General features: G+C 36.7%; 1 protein-coding gene across 2 annotated transcripts; it reads left to right on the forward strand.

Annotated features, from left to right (window-relative positions):
- The first annotated feature begins 3,709 nt into the window (after positions 1-3,709).
- LOC308685420 (uncharacterized protein) lies at positions 3,710-20,319 on the forward strand. 2 transcript variants are annotated; one of them, XM_081357181.1, is made up of 18 exons: positions 3,710-4,356; positions 6,017-6,181; positions 6,275-6,375; positions 6,458-6,572; positions 6,673-6,744; positions 6,999-7,114; positions 9,635-9,791; positions 11,609-11,739; positions 11,882-11,978; positions 12,072-12,350; positions 12,555-12,686; positions 13,173-13,325; positions 13,796-14,013; positions 14,158-14,326; positions 14,461-14,592; positions 15,132-15,884; positions 16,304-17,600; positions 18,712-20,319. In XM_081357181.1, exons 1-18 carry the CDS (start codon positions 3,919-3,921, stop codon positions 18,762-18,764), a joined length of 4,578 nt encoding a protein of 1,525 aa, XP_081213307.1. In that variant the 5' UTR covers positions 3,710-3,918; the 3' UTR covers positions 18,765-20,319. The 2 variants fall into 2 exon arrangements, with proteins under 2 accessions (XP_081213307.1, XP_081213308.1); XM_081357182.1 differs by lacking the exon at positions 3,710-4,356 and having other exon boundaries at positions 6,103-6,181; positions 6,285-6,375.
- Positions 20,320-20,506: the final 187 nt, after the last annotated feature.

Below are 20,506 nucleotides of genomic sequence, written 5' to 3' on the forward strand. Positions count from 1 at the left end.
AAACAAAATAAAAGTCATTAAATAGAAGTCTTTGGTCAGATCATCTACAAAAATACAGTACTAACAAAATTAAAGGAATTATAATATAATCTAATCTAATATAATATAATATAATATAATATAATATAATATAATATAATATAATATAATATAATATAATATAATATAATATAATATAATTGATATAATATAATAAAATATTTGAATTATTATGAAATAGAGTATACTATGATATTCCAACATAAAAAAAATAAAACTTGATGAATTACCATTTGAGTAGTTATTGTGTGAAAATAATTTAGATGTTTCAAAATATATTACTATCCATATATATATATATATATATATATATATATATATATATATATATATATTTATTTATTTATTATATTTGATTTATAAATTTTATATTAAATTTATTTATATATATATATATACATATACATTACATTGCTTCAGTCAATATCCTGCTCACAAAGTGTTGTTTTTGCTATCAAAATGATCTGTGTTTTTTAGAGGTGGACAACGTACGCAACTTCCTTACTTAAAGCTACACTGTGTAATTTTTTAAGTTGATTCTTAGCAAAAAACACTTTGTTCTTTCAAAAGTATATGTGCTCATTAATGTGTAATCACTTCAACCAACTAATCAAGTATTCTCGTAAGTGTAGAATCTGCCATTTAGAATACGAGCAAGCCGCTCGAATGGCGGCAGCCATGTTGCGCCTCCATCTTGAAAATATATTCGCCAAAGAGGGACATACCTGGAAATTTAAGCTTCGCCTGTCGCGTTTTGACACTCAGTGGCACCGTGACGAATGCGAGGGGGAGATTACCATAGGGAGATTACTCGCGACTGCCGGCAGATTTGAAATAATACGGCCACCGTAGGAGTTAAAACGCCCTCGGAATGGGAGGGGCTAGAAAGTAATATTCAGTTGGTAGTCATAAACAATTTCACCGCTAGATGGGAGTAAATCCTACACAGTGTAGCTTTAAGTAAAAGTACAGAAGTAGACCTTTTTAAAAGTACTTAAGTATCAGAAGTAAAAAGTAAATGTCAATACATTGTTTTATTATTGTTGCATTGTTGTATGTAATACTTACAGTACCGTGTGCCTCTGAATCTATGCCTGCCTACCCTCATATCAATATCAAATTTAATTCTAGAAAACAGTTCCAGATTGAATATGAGACTGAATAAGTGCACTCAATAACGTCCACAATGGTTTAGGACACCCAAATGGCCGTTCCCTCAAAGATTTTGGCTTTTGGTTTGAATATGTTACCCTTATGTTATCTATAAGCTAGTGTACTCCAAAACAATGACAAAATTTGCATTTAGAAGAACAAACCCAACGTTGAAAATGATATCAGGTTGATGTAAGAATCCAACATCAGATTGACGTTGATCTCCAACGTTGGACAGACGTTGTATTGTGGTTGAAAATGAAAATCAGGTTGAGGTCAGAAACCAACATCAGTCGGGTTCTAATATCATTTTGATGTCGGGTTTCGACGTCAATCCGACTTTCATTTCCAACCAAAATCATCCCCTGACGGACGTTACTACTTTCTACTCAAGGACCTTGGCAGAAATGAAGTGGAGTAAAAGGATATTTTTCTTTCAAATGAAGTGAAGTTAAAGTAAAAAGTTTCCAGAAAAAAATAATACTCAAGTAAAGTACAGAAAAAAGTGTACTTAAGTACAGTAGTCAAGTAAATGTACTTTGTTACTGTCCACCTCTTACTCTTATTAAGGGAGGAAGCTTTAACAGCTGTGGTTTACTGCCTCATCTGTCTGCGGCTGGGAGCATGATGTTGACCTCACTTTTATCTAACTCTCCCTGAATCTTTATTTCCTTCCCCCTCCTTTCAAGAGTCACATACCCCTATCTATCTACTGCCTGACTCCCATTACACATAGCTAACATTCCCCTGACCTGAAGAACTGGTTATAATCTTGCAAAATTCAGTCAATCAACAGCAGGTAGAGAGGTTTTTAAAAACATTACAATCTATATCAGTGGGTTTAATTCATTCAAATGAGAAGCTGATTATTGAAGGGTTTATCATTCTTTTGAAAAAAAAAATGACTGACATTTCAAGCGTTACATCATAAGTGTCTCTAGTTACACCATATGAAGTCATTCATCACCATCTTAAATGTCAGACTATGCACAATCAAATTCAATTCAATTTCATTTCCCCACGAATGACTCCCTAGCTTTGTGGTTATCCCTCCATAATTGTTCATGAAACTTTGACTTTTTGGAACTTTATTGTTGGAAAACCCAAGAAAATAGTACAAGGCAGTTCAGCATGAGTCCAAGAAAAAAAGATCAGCAGGGAGCTTCTGTGACTAAAGTCTTTGTTCACACTTTAGTCTCTTCATGAAAAGACAAGCTAAAGGATGAGCCACATCGAAAGGAATCCGAGATCATGTTGCTGCATATATTTTCACTCAGAGTCTCAAACTGTGGCTGCCGTATCTCTGTGAGGTATCTCTGTTCTTTGTACAACGATGTAGAATTAGTACAATTAATCTTTAAGTCTAGACAAGCAGTGACATTAACCAGCCCTATACTGTGCTTATATATGTCTGGACATGTTGGTAATTTCCTTCGGTATAGTGCTTTATTTTACAGCCCTGTTCCCTTTGTAGCAACATACTATAGTAATTACAATAAATGGGTAATAACTGGTACTAACCCTCCTACACCATAACCTTAACCCATGAGGTTATCTATATTAGAGTATTTTCAGTTACACTTTATTTTAAGATGTCCATATTAAAGTGTAATTATACATTTAATAACTGAGTAATAATAATTAACTGTATGTACTATAGGACTAGGTTTTGGTTTAGCATGTAATTATGCATAATTTATAGTTACTACCACAGTAATTACATGTGTAACAAGAACACTGTATTACCGTATTTTATTAGGTTTTTCACTGTAAGTGCACCTATACTGTACAATAAAGTGCAACATAGGTAAATAGTAATTCATAACATACTGACTGCTATATTAGGAACTTTAAAGGCTGTTAAAGTAAACTTCATACAAAAAAATCACACAAAATAAAGTGTCAGGACTATCAGCGTTTTGAGATAAGACTAATCCTCACAGTCAAGTGCTATACAGTAGCTTGTTCCAACACACTGTACCAAACACCTGGTTTGAATCAGAGGAGGGCCACAGCCAGAATGTGCAATGTTTTCCCCTGTTGCTGCTCTGTAAACATTTAGATAATAGTATGAGACTACCACCGTCTCAACCACTTACAGCCTCCTGCATCTGCACACCTTATCTATTTATTTAGTTGCAGGAAGTATCCAAGCATATCTTTAGATGAACAAAATGGTGCATATTTTGTAACATAAAGGAAAATGTGATTTGTATGCTGCATTAAATCTGACAAAAAAGTCAGACTGCATGAAAAAAAAAAAAAGTGAAAGGGAACAGCTGAGGAAAAATAAATGACATCATTGTCGAGAAGCAAGGCCTCAGAGAGGGCTCGACTCTGTGTTTCTGACTCTTATCTTCCCACAACTTCTTATTTTAGGAGGAAGCTTTTACAGCTTGGGTTTACAGCCCTCTCTCCCTCCAAATGGGGCCGTGGCTAAGTGTGATGACCTCACCCTGTTTCTACTAAACTCTCCCTACACTTCTCCTCCCTCAACCCCCCCTCTCGCTTTCTCATAGTCTGTGCAGAAGTGAGGCTTTGCAAGAGTCACGTTCTCCACAGTTCCTGCAGTCTGCATCTCAAAAGTCTCTCAGAACAATTCAGACTGGACCATTTTATCTTAAAAGACTATTAGCTTGGTTGACTTCAGGCTTGTAATTTTATCAGATTCTTTTAAACAGTGAGAATGATGTTTTATTGTTTTATGGTCATTTGCTCCTCATTCTGATGATTAAAGCAAGAAGAGCAATGAAGAGGATCCAGCCTTTTACTATCGGGACTAAGTTATCTGTCCCCTCCGAGACAAAATGTTTGGATTATGTGGGAATCATCCTTCCTGTACCGGATCTGGACTGCTGTGAAATGAGAAACGACTCAAAAGATGACAATTCTTCCTTCCATCAGGAGAGAGTGTCCACATCTACACCAGTGGAGGGACTTTCAGACGATATTAAAGAAGAAGATGAGAGGGATTCTGTGTCCCCATCAACTTCCTCCAGATCTATCAAGAAGATTGCTATGTGTGCAAACGCTGAAAGCCAGATCAACTGCCATGTCACTGACTTTAACGTGACAGACTATGAGACGAACGAGCCAAGTACTTCTACTGAAAAGCTGTTTCTAGTTGAGGAAAGACTGGGTGACAAGTCTGGTGCACAGCTAGAGGTGAGCAAGAATGCATTGTTTTCATGTGTTGGACATTATGTTTCTTAACTGGAGATTATTTACACATATAGCCTACATACAGTATAATTTATATATATAATATTATTATTATTTTTAGAGTAATTTTTTCGAGAGTCATATTTTAATTTTATTTTATTAGAATCATATTTTTGTAGTCATATTTTTATGACTAGATATCATTTTTTTTTTATATACATTTTTTTAATTTATAATAATACATATTATAATAGTTCCTATATATCCCACTTTAATATTTTCTCCTCACTGAACGCAATTTTACAAACAAAACATAAAACAAATGTATGCAAGATCATAAGATCATAAAAACCACAACAGCATTTGCATTGCTTTTCAAATATATATTTTTTTTAACTGGCATCACAACATATTTTTCACAGGCGTCACAGCTCCATATTTGTTTTTCTCAGTTTCAGTCTCTCGCTGTTTTTTATGAGCTGTTTGTTAAATTGTTACAGTTACCGCTTGCCCATGCACTCACTCCACAGTTTCCCACAAAACTAGAAATGCAGCTTCTCGTAGCATGCACAAATGAGTACAACAAGAACACATTGTCTTATTGTGAGAGGAAGAAAAAAGAAGAAGAAAAAAAAAACTGTGTGGATTATTACAGTTTTGCACACTGTGCTCATTGAGATGAAGTCATAGCCAGGCCCCTCATTACACAAGCCCACAACCGAGATGAACTGGTAATTTCCACAAAAAAAATGGGAAGTAGTTCTAAACTGGAACACAGAGGGAAGGATCTGAGAATAAACTGATGATAAAACATGGCACAACTACACTAATGATACCAAATAATATTTAAACTATTGGTCGTGATGCGCTTTGTGGTTAAATAAATGGCAAATGATGTAACAGTATTCCACAACTTAAACTCGATTCCTGTTTATATGTAAGTGGTAAAGCCATAAAGCCGTAATATAAATGTTAGAGGGCAAAAGGTGTGGTTTGCCCGCTGTTACAGAATTTTAACACCATGTGCTGAGGATGCAGTCATCGCAGTGGTGCAGAAGACAAGTTAAGAAATGCAAGATCTGCAACATAAAGCACCACCGCTAATGGATGAGATCATTATTTGGAAGTACCACACCTTGCTGCAGGCTCATGTATTGTTGGTGGGCCAACAGACTCTGATCCTGCTATTAATGTGATTTAAATCTAAAATACATCATACAAATCCCCCAGGTGTCCTAAACACAGGTGCATAAATATGAGGTGTTTGCTGTGGAGATATTTGATACCTCTGAAGAAAATGTCTTGGCATATCATCTAGTAAGCAATCTTTTCGAATCAATTTGGCATTTAATCTGTACTTCATGTACCCAAACAAACAACAGGATTTTATTGCCTAACAGCTGAGAAACTGCAGAAAAACCAGATCTTGGTGTGCAAGACGAATTAGTTGGAGCAACATAGAATGATGTAAGCTATTTTGGGAGATTTACGAAATGAGAAATAGCCTGTCGGTCAATAGCGTGAGGTGGAGAAGAGCATACACTGAAAAATAATTGGTCTATAAACAACTTTCAACCAGAAATTGCTATTTCACAATAAATTACAAGGATATATATATATGAAATGCTATATATCTTTAGACTGTGACTATATCTCATTACAGACTGATTCATGGACTAAAGGAAGGATAAGGAACCTTCATTACGATAACAGCATGCCAGCTTTCCCATGTGATCAACCAGAGGACGCGGCTCACAGCCAAAGGAGAGACCTCAAGGACATTGAGAACTCTCTCATCCAACTGACCACAAGTCTGGACTTGATGCAGGTTAAATTCATTATAAAGATGTTTCTGTTTTGTTTATTAATGTGTCTCGTTGAACTATTACCTCATGATTGCTTAATGCATCTCCTGTGCCAGGAGGAACCAGAAAGACCTCTTCAGAACACCTCAGATGGTGTAGATTTAGGATTGGAAATGTTTAGAACAAAACAAAGCCCGGGGGACCACGTTGACAAATCGTAAGATTTCCTGGCACTATGGAGAGTGGAGAATTATTGCACTTTTGTTAGTGATACAAACTAACAGTTAGTTTCTCTGCAGGTGGCTGAAGTTGAGATCACTCCTTAGGGACTATCATCAAGATCTCATGTTGGCACTAGACGTTTCATCATTTTACCAACAGGCTGACAGCATCATCGGCAGCATTAATTGGAAGGTTGAGAAAACAAGCGTTGATTAGTTTTGGCATTTCGAAAAGACCTCAAACTGTCTTTATAAATAATACAAGTACTGATCCAGAATGAATTTCGTTGCAGAGGAACCTTGTATTGGCGGGCGAGATCCAAAAAAGCGACAAAGAGAAGAGAGAAATTGCCTGTCAGATCAATGTAAGTCTATCCATGATCTCATTAGAGGAAATAATGTCTTCTTGTGTAAACCTGAATTTGAGAACATGAAAACATATGAACCTGACACAGTCACTTTGCTTTTTTCATGTATGATTTCTCACTATACCAAATACTAGTCCGTTATATTAGTCTCACGCACACGTTTTTTCTCTGGACTGTAGCATATGAACTCCAAATGAATGATGTCATTTCCTTCCACGACCCCACCCCTCTCTGGACAACTCTCTTTCCAGATGCTGAATGAGTCTGCGTCTCGCCTGTCAACTCTCCACCCAACCCTGGCCAGAAGAGTTACATGCAAACAGGCCGAGGTGAAGGAGAACTGGGCACTTCTCCAGGAGTTTCTCCGGTAAACAAGAGTCTCCTTACTGCCATTGTCCTCCTGTGGACAAAAAACAATAGTAAATAAAGTACTTGAGAGCAGTGAGGTCATATTTAAGGCTTGGAATAGTACATGACATTGTGCAAAAAAGGATTCCATAATTGTCAACAACCAGGAGTTGAGCTGACATGTGGTTTAGTGATGTAATGTTATGGTCTTTTATTTCGATATTGACCTATTGCAGAGTCTTAGATCATGAATGGTAGATGTTGTTTTAATCCAATTGCTATGTATTTAGTTTCAAACCTAATTGCACGTTGGTCCTGAGTTTAAGCCTTTGGCAGTTTATGCAATCTTTTTAATGGGTGATTCTGTTATAAGTATCCAGCAGGACAAATATCACTTAGAGCTTACAAAAATGTTATTTTGCTTACTGAATGATTTTTAGATCATTTTATCAAACCACGCATGTCTGGTTTAAAACGTTGCCAATACCATTAAAGGAAGCTGTAATTAGTGGCTGAGCTAACGTCACCCTTCTAATTTACAGAAAATCACATTGGATCATGGCTGTTATCACAGAACAGTCAACAGCTTTAGACACTGAATTCCACAAATACTCACACCATTATGGAAACTCAGTCAGATTGGAGTGTGACCTCTGTGACCTCAATAGTATGACTTCTGAAAGTGTTAGAGAGGAGATACAGAGGAACTGAATGACAGACAAAAGGTGGTTGTGGATGAACAAAGGCTATAATAGTGGAAGATTTAGTCTCAGTACTGGTGCAGATGTGAGGAATAGCTCATATGTATGGTATGAAGATATGATGAGAGACAGGTACTCTGTTAAAACGCATCTGGAGGAATGCACTGAGGAAGGAACTGATAAAAAAATCAATCTCACTATTAAAGAAACTAATTCAGATAAACACAGAAAGTTTAAAACAACTAAGCAGAATAAAATAAACCATATGTCTGAAATCAAAATTAGAGTTTTGTGGATTTTAGCTTGCATCTGTAAGGCTTTTGAAAATGTACTTTTAGCAGATACACATTTATAAAATTTTATTAAACACAATTTTATTACATTTATCTTAAAGTATCTCAATTCTAAGAAATGGAACAAATATTGATTGATTATTCTAAATTTACAACGACTGGAAACACACGTACACAAAAATCACATATGGTACTTTCAGTGGCCTTAGAAAAACGAGTCGTTGTAATTTTAAAATACAAAATTCTGTCATGAAACTCTAGATGGCGCAGGCTGATATGTCCTTAACTCAATCTGCTTGCTGTCACATCGTTCTCTATAGGGCAAAGCTGATTGGTTCCTGCTGTATCAGCAGCCAATGAGCTTGCTGCTCAACTTTCAAATACCTGGTCAGCATCTGCATAGCAGTTTGCAGCACTCTTTCAGAAACCCGTCACCTTCCCCAGCTCCACCTGTCTAGATCTGCTAAGGGTAATTCATGGTATATTGTACAGCAGCAGAATGTCTTACTTGCTCACAGCAGTGTGTCGTCTTTTGGCAGTAGCAAGTCCTGTACTTGCTCTGCAGCAGCAGCGTAGCAGATCTATTCCGCCAAGACCAAACATATTAACATTGTCATCCATTACCTTGTCAAACACTCTGAGAGTTGTCATGACAGAAATATATATGCGAAAATCAATAACTTTGGAAAAATGAGGAAATAAGGGAGGAATGGACCTAGTCATGTTAGACGCCATATTGAATTAATGAAAATGAAAATGAGGTTGTGATAGACGTACAGTCTTTAGTATAAACGCACTGTATAAAGGCCCTAGATGATGTAATTTTCACAACTCACAACTTTTAAAACTGTTATGGAGTTTTTGGCTACTGAAAGTTTTCTTTCGGAAAGATGTTTCGTCAGCATCAAAGGTACAATCCATTGACCACATTGTATTCTATCCCTCACAGCCTCATTGTCAGTCCTGTCCAAAAAATTAAATATGGCACTATAGGTTAAATATGAATATATTCTTAAATTAATATGTTTTGGTAATGGGAGAAACCCACAGCAGCCAAGACTTCTATATACATAAATATTGCCATGTTGATTGTACTAATTACTGTAGGTGGCGCTATACACCAATTGTTAGTTATTTGCCATTATATTAATTAGCTATTAAATGCAGCAAACAAGCCATGTTGGCTTTGTCGACAGAGATGGTTACATTCCTTTTTGGCTCTTTCAACAAGTCCTCTATCACTAGCTCTGCAAACACACCTTTCCTGAAACTATGAGCTAACCAGACAAGAAGGAGGTGACATCATTGCTTGCATGTCCTGCCAACAGTAATATATACCCAAACCAAAACAATTGCTGCAAAATTTCGTCCAGGATTACATAAGCAGCAGAGATATGATGTTAGTGATCTGTGGATATTTTTATATTTTCAATCTGCAAGTTGTTACCATTAAAGATTTACAGTCTACTGGCTTGTATGGTATGAAATATCATATGTTTGCCTCGGTGGTGCCATTAGAGGTAATGTTTTGTTCCACTTCTACAGGAACCAGAAGACAGATGTGTCTTCAAAACGTCCGTCAACTTTACCCGTTGATCCTCCAACCACATGCCCTGACTCACAGAGCTTTGCTAGAAATGAGGGTCACAGCATAATGGGAAAAGACGTCAAAGAGGAGCAAAACCGTCTCAGAGGATTTGAGGTTAGTTGCACTGCCTCCAAAAACATATGTTAGCATGTGATTATAAATGACCAGTCATGACCACATAGAAAAGTAGATTGGCCTGAAATTTCTGTTCGATGAGACAATCATTTAAAATAAGGCTTTAAACTTGTCTCACTTGACAGACAACCTTGAATCTAGACAATGATATTAATTTAGTTTTAAGTTGCAAAGATAGAAAAAAGTGAAGAGTTCAAATCATGCTTGAGAATGATGCAAGAGAATGTAAATGACCTTCAGCAAAACCACAACTGAATCCTCAAATCCAATCATATTGGCTTTCCTAAGTGTGATTTCTATAGAGGCCTGTTTCTGCCTCAGATTAAACAAAAAATAATGTGAAATGAAGTTTAAGATAATAAAGTCACATTTACCTTATGTAAATATGAAAACATTTTTTTTTAAGTTGAAATGAAACAACTAAATACCACGCAAACTTACCATAATAACAGGGCATTGTGAGTAGTTGCCAGGGCGTTGCTAAGTGGTTTTAAGCATGTTGCTATGCGGTTGCTGAGATATTTTAAGTAGTTTTAAGCACGTTGCTATGAGGTTGCTAAAGTATTTTAAATGGATTTAAGCATGTTGCTATTTGGTTGCTAGGGTATATCTTACCAGCCTAAGTCAAAAGATACCACCCCATGTGTCTGTGATATTCTGATGTGAATTCTCCATGATTATACTATGGGGTAGTTGAATGCTTGAATCTTCTGATTAGTTGAAGAATGTTCTCGGCTAAAGTAGTTCCCGGCAGGTTTTGACCGAATTAGCTACATGTCCATATCACTTCGCCATTTTTCATTTCAGTTATTTCAAAGGTCCTTACAGCCTACAACAGCAAAATAATCAAAACTCAAGTAAATGAAAATAGTAAACAATAGGATAAAAACAACAAATTATTTAGATGTTTTTTGCCACAAAAAAAAAAACATTTTGGTTCCTAGAACATTCTTTTTTACGGTTTGTTAGAATATTACTTTTTGGCTTGTAGAACGTTATTCTAACGTTCCCCTAACCTCTTTACTCCTATATCATAACCACACTGCAACATTCTGGGTACATTTTATGGTCCAAAATAATAACATAAAATAACTGAACAGAAATTTTTATTTTTAGGTTATTTAAAAATAACCTCCCTGCAACGTTCTGGGAACGTTATTTTATGGTTGCATCAAATAAAACCTTAAAAGAACGTTCCTAGATTGTTATTATTTGATTCTCAAAACAATAACCAAACGGGAACAAAATATTAACGTTAGGAGAACGTTCTGTGTTTGCTGGGTTAAAAGCTACATGACTATTATCTCTAGTGAGGTAATAACGCCGCTGTTCTTGAATCAGATAAAAGTGCAGTTTCGCTATTAGTAGAGAAGCTGCTGCCGAACACTGTTGAGAGATGCACAGAAATGCTTAATCTCTCTCTCTCTCTCTAATAACTGAATTAATAACTACATTAGTCTGCCATCAATGGCTCAAGCCTCTGTTAGCTCTAAAACATTGTTTTGGAATTAGCAATGGAGTTGTGGGATGAGATTCGTAAGAAATTACTCCTACACACATGAGCGTTTTAAGGACAAAAACCTGACAAATGTCTTGAAAAACAGCATCTAAACAATGTCTTGATGTGTAGTGGAATAATTGAATTATCATTGAATTATTAGAAAATAATGCACACCCGAGGTGTAACAGCCATGACGTGCATTACCATCTCATGTGTGCATTATTTTCTAATAATTCAACGGCCCGACATCAATTATTATTAAACATATTATATGCCTAAAAATGTATTTCTGCAGTGCTCTCAAGGGCTGTGGGCCCATAGGATGTGGAGTCCAGTTGAGGAATGTTCTGTAGGGAGTCGAGGCTCACTGTCGGAGAGCAGCTGTTCCAAGCTGGACAATATCTCGGAAAAACAGGACAGGAAGAGGTGCAATTAGTTTTTTATTTCACAATGAATATGTGGATGACTGATGAGTAAATGATCCGTAATTGTGAAATGTCATTTCATAAAATGGATTTCAAGATGCAGTTGTTGAGTAAAGTTTGATTAACAGTTAATGCTTTCCCAGCTGTATCGCCCAGATGGCTCAAACAACCCCTGTTTCCGCTCAAGATTGTTTCATACCCAATAAGCTGGTGAAAGAGTCGAAGACATCCACTGGAATGGTAATACGATTTCAAGATTTTTTCATAACAATGCACTAAACTGATAAATGATCTCACTTTCTTTTTTCATCTCCTTTTGGAAATTGAATAAAGATTGAAGAGCATGACTGCTCAAAGCAAAGACAAGACCACAAAATAGAGGAGCTCCTAAGCCAGGTGGAGGTCCTTTGGGATGCTCTGCAGATGAAATATGGAGAGAACAATCAGACTGAACCAGTGGAAAAAAAACAAACTGGAGATAAAGCCGCACAGATGGTATCAGAATTCACACTTTCAAACCATCTCCCGGAAAATGTAGAAGGCGGCAGTTCAGGAATGCTTGAAAAGTTCCTTGAACTTCTGGATCCCACCGGATATCACAAAAAGAGCCAAGTAAACCAAACATCATATACAATATTAACTCTCTAGTTTTAAGTGTTATCTTTTTTATGCGGTAATTATTCGAAAACATGAACATAAAAAGAAAAATTTAGCATACTCTGTTTCAGACTCATAACATGATGTTTCTGTGTATGATTTTAGAAAATGTAATGAATACAGTTCAGGACCACTTACACCATTGTGAATCTGCTTTAGGATGTTCCTGGACCACTGCACAGGCAAGAAATGGCTGAGGATGCAGAAATGTCACTGGGTTTACTGAGTCATCAAACTGATCAAGAAAGATCCCAGCAACAGGACCAGACCACTGATGAACTACAAAGCTCGGTAGAATATTAGCTTGTTTCACAAAGCGATGTCCAACATCAACCTGATATTAGAGATATACATATAAATAAATGGCATGCACAATATTTGACCAATTTGTATCGCACTGCTAATAATTTCTTCCAAAACATCTTTTGCAGCTATCTCAAAAAAGTTTTTGGAAATTTAAGGCACATGTAAAATGTATAAATTATTAATTATGTTCAAATTATTATATAGTAAGTATATTTTAAAGTAACTATTAGTAGTTACTTTGGGAATATTTGGTTAAAATACTAATATATAATGATAATAATAATGTATAAGAAAAGTAAAGTTAATTCAGTGAAAATGTCTAGCATCATTAGTTTAAAGATGCCAATTGGTTGATGTTTTATGAATTGCCATTATGACATTCTGACATTAAAACTGATACTTTTTGTGGCTACTTCATGTTTTTTCATAGTCAATCACATATCAGTTAAGAGTAGAATTGTCTTTCCTCAGCTATCTAATCTAACACTGCGGATAAACCAGCACCTCTGCCGCTGTGCTGAGCTCAGTATGGACCTCCTGGATATAGAAGCAGATATGGCTGTGCTTTGTGACTCTGACCTCAGTGGTCTGGAAGGGCTACAGGAGCAGCAGGATGACCTAGAGGTCAGATAATAAAAAAATACATTTACTAATGTATACTAGAAGTTTATCACTATTTGAATGACCCCAGAGCAGTAATTAAAGGGATAGTCCACCCAAAAATGAAATTTCTGTCATTACTTGTTGTTCCAAACCTGTGTGAGTTTCTTTGTTCTGCTGAATCTAAAAGAAGATATTTTGAAGAATGTTGGTAACCAGATAGTGGACGGCAGCCATTAACTTCCATAGTATTTTTTCCTACTATGGAAGTCAATGGCTATCGTCAACTGACTGGTTACCAACATTCATCAAAATATCTTCTTCCTGCAGTAGTTAAAGATGCGCCCAGCTTTTTAAGTATTAAAAGGTTGCTAAGATTAAACAGTATTAAATTAATTATAGGTTACATTTAAGGGATTTGTTGAATGAGCTCATAAATGTCACACTTTTAATCAGGTTGTCATTCTAATTAATACAATTCTTGTCTCACAAAGGCTCATTATAATATCATTGAGTCAGAGGTGAGAGAGATGGAGAGACTAGACAGACAGCTACAGGTTCCTTCCCCAGAGGAGACAGACCCTCTCAGGGAAGAAGTTCAGGCGATCCTGCAGGCTTGGGAGGAAGTAGGCCGCAACATGACTGAGAACAGAGGCCGCCTGGAGAAGTTTCACCAGATTCAGGACTACTTTGAAAACTATCTTGCCATGATGTAAGAGGGAACGTTTGACTAATTTTGATAATTATACTTTGTGAATATTTCATGTTTAATGTCAACAACTTAAGCAGGAAATACTTGCCCATATGTGATATTGTTATATTATTTTAGCACGATCTCTCTTTTTGTGTCCTTTAGTGCGTGGACAGAGAACACCAGATCCTGTCTCCTTGCTGGCAGCTCTGCTTGCAGAGAGAGTGAAATTGCAGAGATTGATCACTGCATTGAAACAAAGCTGGATGAGTTTAGCAAACTAGCTGCAGCTGGTCAAATGCTTATGCAAGATGAGAGTCAGTTTAAAGACATTGTGAGTGTGTGATTGATTTACTCACTGTTACCACATGGTCATCTAAAAGCGATGTCAACTGTCTTGCGGCGTCCATCTGCAGAATGTTCGTTGTTATGATGATGTTTTCTTGATTAACATCTTCCTGTCTCTAGATCAAGGAGAGAACAGATGAGTTGGAAAGCATGCTGGGATGGATCCAGGTGAACTGGCACGCTCAAAGAGAGCAGCTTAAAAGAAACAAGGATGGGAGATCAGAGTCAACAAATGATCCTGCTCAACAGCAGGTTTCTAGATTTTTTCTGACATCTTTTACAAATGATGTAATTTAAAACATGTAAGGGATAATATTCAGTCATGTGATCATTATGGCAAAATGAACATCGTCAGGATCTTGTATCACCCTGAAGGGGTCTATTTTGCAATAATGGCTATCTGACTGCACATTATCCTGCTTAATACACGAATGTTTATTAAATAAAAAAAAAACTTGAATTACTATATTATTTGACAGGAAAAAGTGATACAAGAGATATAAAACACAACTATGCTGAAATCCTTTACTTAGGACAACATTCTCTTAAATAGTTCAGTTATTATTAAAAATTCTGCGAATGACATATCAGAATCATGCATGTTAGATAAAGTCATAATTTTAAATAATGCAGTGTGCGTTAATCCCTTATTCATAAATTATTTATCTTATTTTAAATAAATACAAATGTATTTTATTTTTTTTAATAAAAAAATTAATACACTATAATTTAATTGATTAATAATACAATTAAAATGCAATGCAACTTGATTTGTACTTTTTTTTTTTTAGGCTATGCCTTTCAAAAACCCTTCTGATAGTCTGTGCAGTACAAATGGAGAGGTCAAAGGAGGTGCTACTGAAACACAGTCATCTCAAAACAACTCCGAGCAACAGAGTGGGAGACATGATGTGTCCAGTGTTGTTAGTCAGGAGTCCTGCCTTTCAAAGGCATCGCTAGGCTCTAGCATCTGTCTCATTTTGACCTTTGATGAACAGTCTTCAGGCATCAACCAAGTGACAAAGCAATGGTCACCCAACAATAATGACATACATGAAGATTCAACAAGCAGCATTCAGGCGGACAGACATCAATCACAAGACAAAAACTCAATGCAAATGCAACAGCCACAAGAAATGCTTCTGGTGAAATGGCCGAATGAATCAGTCATGAGTAAAGAGACCCAACCAAATTCATCTTTTTGGAACCTTGGACAATTGCAAAACAAAAACCATGGAGAACCCATCCAGTCACTAAGCAAACAGGAAGTATCCAGCCATTTGTCCCCATGTAACAGTGAATCATCTTTTTGCAACCACCTAACAGAGAATCCGCAGTCCATCAACAACCAATCTAATCTACGATTATCACCAGACACTGATCAGGTGCAAAAACTAACAGTCATGCACCAAGCGCAAAATCCTCAGTCACCAAACTACAAACAAGACTTGATGCGGAATGCAACACACAACAATCTAGAAACAAACCAAAACCAAAGTGACGACCACCTGCGGCATGAAGTGGCAGCTGAAGTCACTCATAGAGTAAGTAAGACTTCAAAAACTGCGTTAACTTCAGACACATTCCAAACTGAGCTCAAAGCTCGCACACAAACCAGACATGCATGTGCTTATTATTCTCCCAGCTCTGTACATCCTGTCCCATGTGGTAAAACAATGACCTCATGATTAAGTTTCCATGGCATGGCTTTGAAAAGCCTCCTGGTGGTGTGTATTGTAATAATGCGATGTGAAGCCGCCATATAGGATTTATTAACTTGGCATGCAATCATATTAGTCATGCATCAGCTATTGCCATCACAGCTGTGTGTGTATGCATTCAAGAGCCATATAATTGTCAGTTTACAGAACGCTTGTGGGCCATTACAACTGACCGTGGGTTTGTTTTTATGACAGTTGCATCTCAGCTTATCTAAAGTTTTGCATTCATCTTTCTATGGCAGGTGTTCACGTATTTACACGTCTCGGATAGTTACAGATCTGCAGGACGAGTCTTGGAGGTCCTATCCCCACCACATACAGAAGGGCAGGACATGACAACCTCTGAGTTGGGTTCCTCCTCGGTTCAATCGCCCTCCTCCTTCTCGCAAAATGTCACAGCTGAAGGAGGAATGGTTTACAATCACAACAGATTCAAGGCAAGTTCTTTGTTCAAGATTAAAGAGCCGATCAGAAGTAAGGAGGATGAGCAGAGAAGAAACTCTACGCTTGGCAATGTAAGATTGGAAAGGTCTGGCAAATCTTTAAGCATTTTCAGGCGGAGGTGTAACACTTGGCCAGAAGGAGAACGGAAAGCGAAAGAAAGTCATTCAAACTCCAATCTTCAGGTTTTCATTAAAAAAGACATGTTACCGGTGGATTCTGTCATTGATAACAAATCCAACCCTTTTCCAGAAGACAGTTTGCCCAATGCTGTCAAGACTTCAAGTGGAGCAGTTAAAAACATCTGCTCTTATTTGTCTCTAGGATCCACTCTTAGCTTCAGTCTTCCCAAGAACTTTCCCAACAGTGTCTCGGACATGGAAAATAAAGAGGAGATTGAACCTGTACAGATTAATGATGACTCGAACAACCAAACATTACCATCATTTCGAACTCCACAATTAGAACTAGAGGTGGAACCAATGATTCAAATGAGACAAACTGAAATAAACCCGGTAGATATGGAAGATTCTGAAGATACAGAAGAACTTGAGGTCAAGACCCAACAATTGAACCAAGTTTATGAAAGCACAGAACCTGCCTTGAGGGTTTTCACATTAGTTGAATATGAAGGACCTGATAATGATTCCTCGAGCTGTCACAAAGCCTCTCCTCCAGTGGTCAATGGTTCCCCATCAGTCAGTCAATGCAGGCCTCTATGTCCTTCTTCATCCTGTGGTCACAATTGCTTTAGTGTTCATACCAAAATAAAAGACCTGAATGGCCACTTATACAACACGTCCAAACATGTGAAGAAAAACGCCTCAGAAAACTTGTTCCCTAATGGCCAGGGCTCCCGTAAGAGAGGCCGTATCATAAACTGTGGTGTGAGAGACTGTGCAGTGTGTTTCAGTGATACAGTGAAAGAGACCAGAGTAGATTGTGCAGAAAAAGCAGACATCAACACGGAGGAGCTTCTTCAGCCAGGGCACTGGCTGTTTCAGCAGGAGGAAGAGGAACTGGAAGATATCTGGAGAGGAAGAGTGGGTAATCTCACTTCAAACTGTGCTGTGGAAAAAGATACAGAAGAAGAAACAGGTAGGAGAGGATTCTTACAATAAAGGTTAATGACTGATATTGAATTTGTCATATTTTGTTGTTTTCTTGTTATTTTTAAACTGCAATTTGCACCAATATAATGCCTATATACACTATAGTTCAAACGTTTTCACAGAAATGGAAACTTTCATTTAGCAACGGCATAATAAATTGACCAAAAATGACATTTACAGTGTTACAAAATATGAAATGAATAAATATTCAAATGTATCACAGTTTTCACTAAAATATAAGCAGCACAACTGTTTTCAACGTCGATTATAATAATAGATGTTTCTTGAGCACCGATTCAACATGATTTCTGAAGGATCATGTGACACTGAAGACTGGAGTAATGGCTGCTGACAATTCAGGTTTGCGTCCAATCGTCCAATTAATTGGTCATCACTGAAAATTATTTGATAGAATATTAGACAATAGAGTAGGCCTAGTGCCGTTCTTTGGAGACACTGACATGTCGTCATATGGTTAACTCGTGCCATATTCATATTAGTGGCCAGACTATGTGACCTGCCAAAGTGTGATGTGATTAGCAAATAGCTCCATCTGTTGGGCATGTGCACAGTTCATACGATTCTTCAATATTCTTCAACATTTAATGTTTTACTTTTAACTGAGCAATTGTTATGAATGATAACACATCTAATATAATGTGAATGTTGCATTGGAGAAGTACAGGCTATACATAAAAAGCTACAGGAATTGTATACATTTTATTGGTGGGACACCTGCGATTCCGGACGAAGAGAATGAAAAAGACAGTGTCTGTAATTGAATTAGATATTTTTGTGCTCCAGTTATTAATCATGAAATGATACGGCCTTTATTACACTGACAAATACTCCAGGCTGCAATAATGGCAATATCTCATGGGGATAACAGGGAAATTGATCGCCATGTTTGACAGCTGTGTTGGGCCCTAAACACAGCTTTCAAAATTAGGCCAGTATTTCCCTTTAGACTTAAAATTTGCTTAAAATTGAGAACATGAATGAGTATATGAGACACATGCAGATTTATAATGAAAAACAAATGAACGATTACATTTCCTCTTTTAATGGCAGGTTAATTGCTTTTTTTTTAATTGCAGGGCTATCAATCAAAACCAGCAGGGGACAAGTAGCACACCCACTCCATGGATGAGATGGTTATTTTGCCCATGTAACCCCGTCACATCATTGGCAAGATGGGTTATTTCATGGATGGGATCGTTTTGAACATTATCTGCTGTGCATTTACTATGCTGTACATGTATTATTGTATTTCAGTTGTATTCTTCTCTATATCAACATGGTAAATTTAATGCAAAACTGTCTTTTTGAAGGTTGATCCAAGACCCACTGTATAGACTACAGTGCAGACACACAATAGAAGTATGAAATTACCATTGCCCAACTCCAGGTGGAGCCATTGTCCTGCTTATAGTGGAAGGTTTAACCCATGTACAATAAAAGGCACCTCTGTACACACCCATTTCGAGCTAACAACAGAATCATCAGACCCAGAGATATCATCCTGCTGATTCGCGGAGGAAATAATAACAAGACTGTCATGAGAAAAAACTTGCATATATGGCATTCCCTTTTATAACCAGACTCTATTATAATAAGCTGTACATCTCAGAAAACAGTTTGTAAATCACTATCATGGAGCATATATGACATTGAAGGGATTATTAATGTGTTTGTGTGGCCATAAAGTGCTGTTTTGTTATTCTCACACTTACATCGTTCACTATTTTGCACAAAATAAAACTGAAACCACATGAGTGTCAGTGTGACTTGTATGCTGATTGCTTCAAGCCAATGTAAAGAAAACATGGAATACATTTCGGTCACTGTAAAAGCACTTTACAGTCCTGTAAACACAACCCTTGTCAAGCTACATGTATAAGATGACACACATATCACAGGGTAGCTCCCATCAGATCTAAAAATAACTTGACATTTTACTAGAGCGTGTAAGGTTATTCATACCAATAATATGGGCTTACATTATTAAAATTCAATTTATGACAAATTAGCCCCCTCTTGCATGCATTAGCCTACAAAAGCTGTTAATGTTTGATTCAGAGTATCTTTTTAGGTATGCTGCCAGTTAAATTGAAGGAAATTCATCATAGACAGGTTTGTGTGTATTGTGAATTTGAGTTACTACACAATCTGTTGATGTCATAATAGAAAAAGAAAATGTAACAATTTCATTATACGAAACACCAGGCTTTACACTAATTGTTACATTAATTATTTTTTTTTTACTTCACTGGCTATTTACTTTAACTTAGATGTCAAATAAATACTGTAGTATTTAATAATGAATAGCACAAAATCCATTCTGTCTATATCCAGTGTTCACATCCATTCCACTGTTGCAAAATGTTGCTTCAAGGCAAAAAATAAAACACATAAGCAAATCCTCATTAAAATTACTTATAACACTAAATGTGATTTTGAAGGGTGAAAAAAAGCTCGAAGGGGAAAAATGTCTCCCCCACAACAGAAAAGTTTTTAAAATGACCACCAGGATGTAGTGTGACCAAGTCAAAGCATTTGGCTTGTTTATTCAACGTCATCCCCTCACTATTAATTGCCATCTAGAATGTACAATGTGCTTGTAAATATAGGCTATGGGTATGTTACCCTGAGGCAATTTCATGATTGATTGTTTGCTTACAAATGCATACATTAAAATGTAATTTAAAAATTGGACGTTTATAGAACTTTATTTATCATCCCTAAAAAACATTATTTAATAGGCTTATTTACATGGCAGATATAATTTACTCAACATGAGACTACATAAATGAGTCTCAAAACATCGTTCCAAACAGCCCCTTTAAAGTCATAGGGCGAGATTGACAGGCCAGATAGCAAATTGTAATCCTC

Source organism: Scardinius erythrophthalmus (assembly GCF_964197995.2).
Source record: "Scardinius erythrophthalmus genome assembly, chromosome: 25".
In the NCBI taxonomy this organism is placed as follows: domain Eukaryota; kingdom Metazoa; phylum Chordata; class Actinopteri; order Cypriniformes; family Leuciscidae; genus Scardinius; species Scardinius erythrophthalmus.